Here is a 9,967-nt window from a genome sequence, read left to right on the forward strand (position 1 = left end):
TCTATACTGTCATACATTATCACAACAAACGAGTCTTTCACTGCAGTAGGAATGCCGCTAGACGCCACATTGATAATCCACACACGTCTTTACTCAGACAATTAAACATAATGGATATAATCTTTAAGGTAAGTCATACAACACAAAAACTATTATTGTACATTATAATTTACTTTCATATATTTTTTGCTCTTTTAACTTAAAAGTAGAGTTTAAAAAGTAATAAAAATACGCTTTTGACAATTCTTAGCAGTTGTTACTTATTCTTGTTTAATACTTAATTTTTTTTTCTTTGACGTTTCATCTGGCAATGTTTTATGCCGAAATTAAATAAATCAAATCAACTCAAAGCTGCAGAGTCACTTATAAATGCATCTATAAAAACATTGATAAAGATGATGGTTACAAATTTATTATTATATATCATTAAGGCCTATTATAACTGTATACTGTATTTTTATTATTATTCTAAAAGGGGTCCAGGATATTGGAAATATAATAATAACTATTAGAAAAGTTATTATTAAAACTCAAAACAATGAAAAAACTCTCGGCCCAGATTTAAATTGAGAATTAATAAAAGTCAGAGTTAAAGACGTTTGCATTTTTTATGGCAAAAAAAAAATAAAGAAAAAAACAAAGAAAAAGTGAAACTACAAAACCAAATAAAACAGCTAAATGATTCACTTTTAAACAATGCTAGTAATTTCAATTAAAGCATTGAGGAAGAAATTGAAGAAAAAACAAAAATACTGGAAAATATTTATGAGAATGAAACAAAAGGTGCATACATACGTTCAATGGACGGAAGAAGGCGAACGTATAACTACATACTTTCTCAGTTTCGAAAAAAATAACATAAAATAAAAGTAAACAGTTTATCTGAGGAAGAAAAGGGTGTATGTGAAGGCATCGTGACTATAGAAGAATGTGATGAAGCAATAAGAAAAATGAAGTTAAATAAAGCTCCAGAATGTGACGGTCTGGCCGTTGAGTTTTATAATTATTTTTGGAAAGAAATTAAACAAATTGTTTGTAATGCAATTAACGAGTGTTATTTTAAAAAAGAAATGAGCCATACACAGAAACGGGGTGTAATAAATTTATTATACGGGGATAAACAATTATTAGGAAATTGGTGTCCTATCTCATTAATAAACACGGATTACAAGATTTTAACACAAATTTTATGTTCAAGACTTCACAAAGTATTGAAAGTGTTATTAAAAATTACCAAAAAGGATACATTAAAGGGCGCTTTGCTAGGGAAAATGTTCGGCTAATTAATGATGTTCTTCATTATACGGCTGAAAAGGAAATGGAATGTGCTATTCTATCCCTTGATTTTAGAAAAGCCTTCGACCCCGTGAGTAGGGAATTTGTATTTAAGGTATTAGAAAAATTTTATTTTGGAGACTCTTTTCATAAATGGATTAATACAATTTATAATAAGACAGAGTGTGTCATTGTTAATAACGGATGGGTATCTGACGGTTTTGAAATGAGAAGTGGCATTAGACAGGGTTGCCCATTGTCGGCGTTGTTATTTATTCTGGTCGTGGAAATCATGGCGTGTGATATAAGAAATAGTTCACACTTTAAAGGAATATCAATACCTAGTCAAGGAAAATATGAGGAAGTGCGTATTGCACAACTTGCAGATGACACTGTACTGTTTGTTGGAAATAAAAAAGAGTATTGAGAATGGTCTAAATATTGTTGGTAATTTTGGTAAAGTATCTGGAATGAATCTAAACAATGGCAAAACAAACGCCATATGGATCGGAAAAAATAAAAATAAAAATGAAAAACCATGAGCTTAAATTGGGTAGATGAACCAATTAAGATTCTGGGTATGACAATTTAGGCCTAACCAAATGATCATTTTCCAATGAAAGCGTAACGAATAATTCTAGTTGGGGCGTTATGACATAAAGGTGTTCATTATGTTAATTATTTTTGAAATTTTATGCAATTTGATATAGTTCTTGATGAAGAGGCTCCAGTTATAACATGCCCGGATGCAATTAGTGACGTGGCGGATCCAAACCAATCGTATGCAGCCATGACATTAGATAATGCTGAGGCCACGGATAACATAGGCGTGACTCACCTGTACTGCAGCCGAATCGGTTCATCCCAGCTTAATATCGGATTGACAACAATAACATGTACAGCAACAGACGCTGCGAATAACCAAGCTCAGTGTACATACTGTCTCTTATACACATCTGTATATAGCCGACGAACATCCCCGTGAATCGTGTGATGGTTGATATAGGCATCATTAAAATCTGTCGATTTAATGTAGCATTATACAAAATATAATGATGTATGTACTTATCACAAAGTGCTAGAACTGTTGTTATGTTAAGGGTCTTAGCCAGTTATGTTAAGGGTCTTTAAAAAACGATATAAACGTCTGTTAATTGGCAATAAAAATATTATTTGAAGAATAATGTTAACATTTAATAAAATATATTATTCTACTTAATTTATACAAAGTAAGATAATGAATCTGTATCTTCACGTGTAGGCCTAATAGCTACCGTACACAACCTTAATATTTAAATAAATTTATTCATTTTGAAGGATAGTCAGTAGCGTTTCCTTGTGTTTTGGAAGGGACAATAGCTTGAATTTACTCACTAAAAAGCTGGGGGAATGAGGGCCGCCTGGGCACACGGGTGTAGTCCATGGTTAAGCCCCGAGCTCATCGGTCTTAAAAGGTGATAAACATTTTATTGCGGATTGTGCAAACTTATTCAAATACTTATCTTCGAATCATATGTGTATTTTCTATTTGGTTATAGCAAACTGCAATGGGGAGTTTCAAGGCCAGTGCTATACATTTGAATGCGGGAATTCTGATATAGACGATGCGGTGGATAGCTGTAACTCAGTTGGCGCTACACTTGTATCAATCCATTCAATGGAGGAAGAAGAATTTGTCAGAGAGCTAGTTAGAGATTCCATTCATTTTAGAGTGTTTATAGGACTCATATTAGAATACTCGACAAGGGAATATTATTGGACAGATGGGAGTGATGTTGATTACATGACTGATGCGAATGACTTCGAAGAGAGATCGTGGGAGTTTTGCACCGCTTTAGATGGAAGCAGGAACTACGATTGGGAAGAAGTTAGATGTAGTGATAATCACTGTGGTATATGTAAACAAGGTAAATTACTTTTTGGCTTTCTATTTTAACTTCTTACATTTTAAAAAAAAAATTGGTAATTTCAACATTATTATTATTATTATGTCTATGTTGCTGTCTCTTATACACATCTTTTTTGTATGTGTGTGTGTGTATAAATATATAGAATGATGTACGTTTGAAAATTACTAGAAGAAAGTTCTTGACTTTTGTTTTTATTATTATAAAGATTATTATATTAATTATTGATCTGAGATGGAAAATGGTATGGACTTCATTAACATTATCAATGATATTCCATCAGCAGTTACCTTTCTGTTTTGTACATAAAAGAAAAAAAATTAGGAATTGTTGAAATAAAAAAATATGTATATGTATAAGTAGGCCTATATGGTATTGGTGTGTATGTATGTGCGTGTATATATACAGTATATACATGTGCATGTGTAAGTAAAATTTTTGAATGAGATGTATATTAACATACTCAATGAATTACTTTTTGGGACCTAAAAGAAAAAGAATATAATTATGTATTTTTTAGAAATTAATAAAAGTTTAAAAAATGACAGTCAGCCTTTGCGGACTGACCCTTTTTAAGCGCAATTTAGTTTTAATTTTTATATTTTATGTCATTGATGACAGAAAAAAAAAATCAAAATGTAACAAAAATAGATAGAAATAAATGTGGGTGAAATTCCCACGAAAGAGAAAAAAACAAACTGTATTATTATTACTGTAAATGATCGAATAAGCGCCGCGGCGCTTATAATATTTTTGAAAGCTTCAGTGCGTTGCTTATCATTCGAGAGCGGCGCTTATAAAAAATATTGGGGTGGCGCTTTTCATGCCAGTTCCCATGTTACCAAGCCTATCTCCCGTATTCCCGAAGTTTATTAAGCCTCATAGGTCCTACGTTATCGTAAATAAACGTGTATAAAGAAATGCTTGTGTCTTCATTGCTGTTGCTGTTACTGTTTTTATTGTTGTTATTATTGTACTGTTTTGTTATTATTATTATTATTATTATTATTATTATTATTATTATTATTATTATTATTATTATTATTATTATTATTATTATTATTATTATTATTATTATTATCATTTTCTTGTGCATTGCAGGTACTTTTTCTGTATCATCTTTGTCAGTTTTGTACTGGTAAGTATATAGCCGACGACCATCCCCGTGAATCGTGTGATGGTTGATATAGGCATCATTAAAATCTGTCGATTTTATGTAGCTTTATACAAAATATAATGATGTATGTACTTCTCACAATGTGCTAGAACTGCTGTTAATAATTACCAGTTATGTTAAGGGTCTTTAAAAAAACGATATAAACTTCTGTTAATTGGCAATAAAAATATTATTTGAAGAATAATCTTAACATTTATAATATATAATATATTATTCTACTTAAATATATACAAAGTAAGATAATGAATTTGTATCTTCACGTGTAGGCCTAATAGCTACCGTACACAACCTTAATATTTAAATGAATTTATTCATTTTGAAGGATAGTAAATTACGTTTTCATGTGTTTTGGAAGGGACAATAGCTTGAATTTACTCACTAAAAAGCTGAGAGAATGAGGGCCGCCTGGGCACACGGGTGTAGTCCATGGTTAAGCCCCGAGCTCATCGGTCCTAAAAGGTGATAAACATTTTATTGCGGATTGTGCAAACTTATTCAAAAACTTATCTTCGAATCATATGTGTATTTTCTATTTGGTTATAGCAAACTGCAATGGGGAGTTCCAAGGCCAGTGCTATACATTTGAATGCGGGAATTCTGATATAGACGATGCGGTGGATAGCTGTAACTCAGTTGGCGCTACACTTGTATCAATCCATTCAATGGAGGAACAAGAATTTGTCAGAGAGCTAGTTAGAGATTCCATTCATTCTAAAGTGTTTATAGGACTCATATTAGAATACTCGACAAGGGAATATTATTGGACAGATGGGAGTGATGTTGATTACATGACTGATGCGAATGACTTCGAAGAGAGATCGTGGGAGTTTTGCACCGCTTTAGATGGAAGCAGGAACTACGATTGGGAAGAAGTTAGATGTAGTGATAATCACTGTGGTATATGTAAACAAGGTAAATTACTTTTTGGCTTTCTATTTTAACTTCTTACATTTTAAAAAAAAAATTGGTAATTTCAACATTATTATTATTATTATGTCTATGTTGTTTTAAAACAGCATTGTAAAGCAAGAAATATAATGAAAAAGTACTAGGGCTTATATAAAATAGTATTATTAGTTTATCCAGGGAGTTGTTATAGTGACAACTTATAACAACTACCCTGGTTTATCTAGGATGGAAAAGTGATGCAGGAGGGAGGTTTTCTTTTAAATTATATATTTTGCCAAAGCCAAATATCACTATTGGGTTGTTTGCTGGTCTGGTGCATTGATATTCAAAGCTAGTTAAACATGATTGAGAGAATACAAACAATTTCTACTACTTTAACTGTACCATACAAACGACATGCACGCGAGGGTGATAAACTAATATATTTTTATTGGGCCTTAGAAATTATAAAAGACAATTTAGGCCTAACCAAATGATCATTTTCCAATGAAAGCGTAACGAATAATTCTAGTTGGGGCGTTATGACATAAAGGTGTTCATTATGTTAATTATTTTTGAAATTTTATGCAATTTGATATAGTTCTTGATGAAGAGGCTCCAGTTATAACATGCCCGGATGCAATTAGTGACGTGGCGGATCCAAACCAATCGTATGCAGCCATGACATTAGATAATGCTGAGGCCACGGATAACATAGGCGTGACTCACCTGTACTGTAGCCGAATCGGTTCATCCCAGCTTAATATCGGATTGACAACAATAACATGTACAGCAACAGACGCTGCGAATAACCAAGCTCAGTGTACATATGACGTCACGGTTACTGGTACGCAAGAACTCATCATGCGAAATAATTGAGAGGCCTAAAGTTTGTCTCATTACCTAGGTCTATATCCTATACGCAAAGATTTGCCCGACGGGGGGGGGGGTCCAGGGAAAAGACATTGGAAGTGGTCCAGGGCGTTTTTAGAGTATACTAATATGTAAAAAAATACATTTTTTCCTTCCCTGATGAATTGTTTTTTTTTTTCTCCCCGACAGAATCCAGTTTTCCACCGCCGGGGATTTCCTTCCTTACTGGCGCCACCATTTAGGTATTTTAAAGACTTTCGTAGCAAAAGTTTGTAAATAAAGCAACAAATAAATAGTTAGAATCTCTCTTTCATTAAAATGCATAATCAGTAAGGTTGTTTCATAATAAATACGAATGATGTTTGCATACATAATTTGCCCACTTCACGAGTTATCGTACTGAATGCTCAGTAGCGGCCTATGTTCTCAATTGTTTGTTTATGTTATAAAGTTGGTCTAGTATATTGGTTTTCATTCAATATTAATAATAATAATAACAATAATGTCATCTTATTAAGCGCACGTATCCATCTCTTGGTAGAGCTGCTCGGGGCGCCGTTTTACACCTGCAGAGTTACATGTAGGCTTTTTTCTGCATTATTATTATTTTTTTTAAATTAATTAATTTATTTTATTTTAAATATTTAAATTGTTTATTTTTATGTAGACCTATATTTATTTTATGACAGAACTGACATGAATTGGAAGATAGGCAAAATAAAGACGCAAATACTCTTCGGGGTCACCATCCATCACCACCCTGGCGCATTCCCGGACCTCCGCCAAGGTGGCTCAAACGAAGGAACTGGAAACACATTTGCCCTGCCACAGACGACCGGGAGCTCAGGAATTGTAATCGAGACAATGGCCCCAAAAACATAAATGCCGGCCTGTGAAAAACGGAAGGGGGGGGGGGGGAAACAGACAGTTATTGTATTTAATCAAAATGAGAAATAAAAGGAAATGAGAGACCCATTTACTCCAGATGCTGTAATAATTTTATATTTCCAGATACACAACCACCTACTATTAATTTTTGTCCTGGCACCGTGGTAGGGGCTATCTCGGCTTCTGCTTCTACGGCTCCTGTTTCCTGGTCAAATCCAAGTTTTGTAGATAACTCTGGAGTTTCGCCATCCGTGACCAGTACACATAATAGTGGCGACACATTTCCATTAGGCGATACGACCGTGACGTTCACTGCTGTGGATAATGCTGCCCTCACAGTTCAATGTACATTCATTGTAAGAGTAGAAGGTACGTAAATCTGTACCGTTCTTGTTCATTCATTTATTCATTCATTCATTTCTCTATCGTCTCCTTTCGGGATATGAGAGCAGCTGTACAAACCAACTTAAACTAGAAAACAAATTTTATGAAGTAATTTTACTTCATAAACATTAACATTTCTTTAACTAAATAAGCTAAGAACAATTAAAACAGGTCATTTTAAAACTCGTCACCTATGCCTTATAATTTTCTTGATGCTACCTGTAAGTATTGGAACTCAGAAATAGGTATCTTATGGTTCCCACAAAGGAATTTACACAGGTTTATTTTATCGGGCAAGTTTAGTTTTATTAAGCATCTTTCAAAATCACAATTTTGTTTAAAATGTAATTTAGACACAGTATGTTTGTACTTATCTCATGTGATCTATTTTTCATTGGCATGTCATCCAGTCTTAAAGAAGACTGTTAATAATCTATGTGTTATTACAGTTGTCTTGCTTAAACCAAGATTGCTAATACGACACTCATCAAAACTAGTTTGTGCTGAAGACCCCGGTTCAACCCGGACGGATAGCGTCTGGTTTAAATAGTAGGCATAGTCTGATTCTAGAATAACACTCATATTAGAATTAGGTGGAAAAATAGGCATTGGTCCTTGCTTTAATCCAAAAGGAATGTTTGTTTAAGAGTGTATTTTTAAAATGTATAACACGTTACTATTATTTGACTCAGATTATATCATCGCCTCTGTCTAGTAGATACTTTATCGCCTTATATTTTTCCCAAATAAATTTACTACATATCGATCTGTATATATTTTGAAATAAAGACACGATAGTATTTATTTTTCAATATAATATCTAAAAGGCATACACAGAACATCTGACAAATTTTTCAAAACAAATGAATCTGTACATTATTATGAAACTATATAAGTAAAGGATAGCTTGTAACTACTCTGAAACACTCAAAGGCAAGCCATTGAAACATTGTATTTAGGGCCTCTAAAATATGAAGCAAATGGCAAAATACAAGTAAAATATAATAATAGTCAATTTCACTTCTGATAAGATATTGGAGAAATACTTATGTCCCCCTTTAAATATGACTACTAATTTATATATATATATATATATATGTATATATATATGTATATATTAAATAATCAATAGCTAAAATTTGAATATAAGAAAAACAGAGAGTAAGGTAAGGCCTATGCCAATAATTTACAGGATAAATGCAAGTATTTATAATTCGTGTAGTATATTATATGTGTATCACATGAAATTAATTTTGGGGTACTTTATTATTTGGGGTACAGATAATACACCACCTGTGTTTACAAACTGTCCATCTAATATCTCCAGTCTTAAAAAAGACTGTTAATAATCTATGTGTTATAACAGTTGTCTTGCTTAAACCAAGATTGCTAATACGACACTCATCAAAACTAGTTTGTGCTGAAGACCCCGATTCAACCCGGACGGATAGCGTCTGGTTTAAATAGTAGGCATAGTCTGATTCTAGAATAACACTCATATTAGAATTAGGTGGAAAAATAGGCATTGGTCCTTGCTTTAATCCAAAAGGAATGTTTAAGAGTGTATTTTTAAAATGTATAACACTTTACTATTATTTGACTCAGATTATATCATCGCCTCTGTCTAGTAGATACTTTATCGCCTTATATTTTGCCCAAATAAATTTACTACATATCGATCTGTATATATTTTGAAATAAAAACATGATAGTATTTATTTTTCAATATAATATCTAAAAGGCATACACAGAACATCTGACAATTTTTTCAAAACAAATGAATCTGTACTTAATTCTGAAACTAAATAAGTAAAGGATATCTTGTAACTACTCTGAAACACTCAAAGGCAAGCCATTGAAACATTGTATTTAGGGCCTCTAAAATATGAAGCAAATGGCAAAATACAAGTAAAATATAATAATAGTCAATTTCACTTCTGATAAGATATTGGAGAAATACTTATGTCCCCCTTTAAATATGACTACTAATTTATATATATATATATATATATGTATATATATATGTATATATTAAATAATCAATAGCTAAAATTTGAATATAAGAAAAACAGAGAGTAAGGTAAGGCCTATGCCAATAATTTACAGGATAAATGCAAGTATTTATAATTCGTGTAGTATATTATATGTGTATCACATGAAATTAATTTTGGGGTACTTTATTATTTGGGGTACAGATAATACACCACCTGTGTTTACAAACTGTCCATCTAATATCATCGTTAACACCAGTCCTGGTGAGGCAGCTGGTTCTGCGTCATGGGATGTATTGGAGGCTACGGATAACAGTCTGGTTGCGCCAGTTATAAACGACCCCTCGCTTATTGGCGGAAACTATCCGATCGGGGACCACAATATTGCATTCACCGCAACTGACTTCTCAGGGAACTCGAGGACTTGCGCATTTATCGTCACAGTCATAGGTACAATATTTGAGTATTTCTTAATAAATAGTAGATTGCTGATAAACTAGGTGGATGACAATTATTAATCGTAATATATTGAATTGAAATGATTATGTTAATGAATATGTACACACACACCCCCCCCCACACCCC

At 32.8% G+C, this 9,967-nt stretch overlaps 1 protein-coding gene across 1 annotated transcript in view; it reads left to right on the top strand.

Moving 5' to 3' along the window:
* Window positions 1–35: 35 nt before the first annotated feature.
* The window catches only part of LOC117105579 (hyalin-like), a 13,052-nt gene continuing 3,120 nt past the window's right edge, over window positions 36–9,967 (top strand). The window contains exons 1-6 of the mRNA XM_033246759.1: window positions 36–128; window positions 4,284–4,320; window positions 4,903–5,271; window positions 5,849–6,094; window positions 7,132–7,377; window positions 9,587–9,832. Coding sequence (XP_033102650.1) covers window positions 111–128; window positions 4,284–4,320; window positions 4,903–5,271; window positions 5,849–6,094; window positions 7,132–7,377; window positions 9,587–9,832 — 1,162 coding nt within the window. The 5' untranslated portion in view covers window positions 36–110. The remainder of the gene's footprint in view (window positions 129–4,283; window positions 4,321–4,902; window positions 5,272–5,848; window positions 6,095–7,131; window positions 7,378–9,586; window positions 9,833–9,967) is intronic.

This window comes from Anneissia japonica, unplaced genomic scaffold (genome assembly GCF_011630105.1).
Source record: "Anneissia japonica isolate Jap-2015-1 unplaced genomic scaffold, ASM1163010v1 scaffold287598_len761594_cov195, whole genome shotgun sequence".
Lineage (NCBI taxonomy): Eukaryota > Metazoa > Echinodermata > Crinoidea > Comatulida > Comatulidae > Anneissia > Anneissia japonica.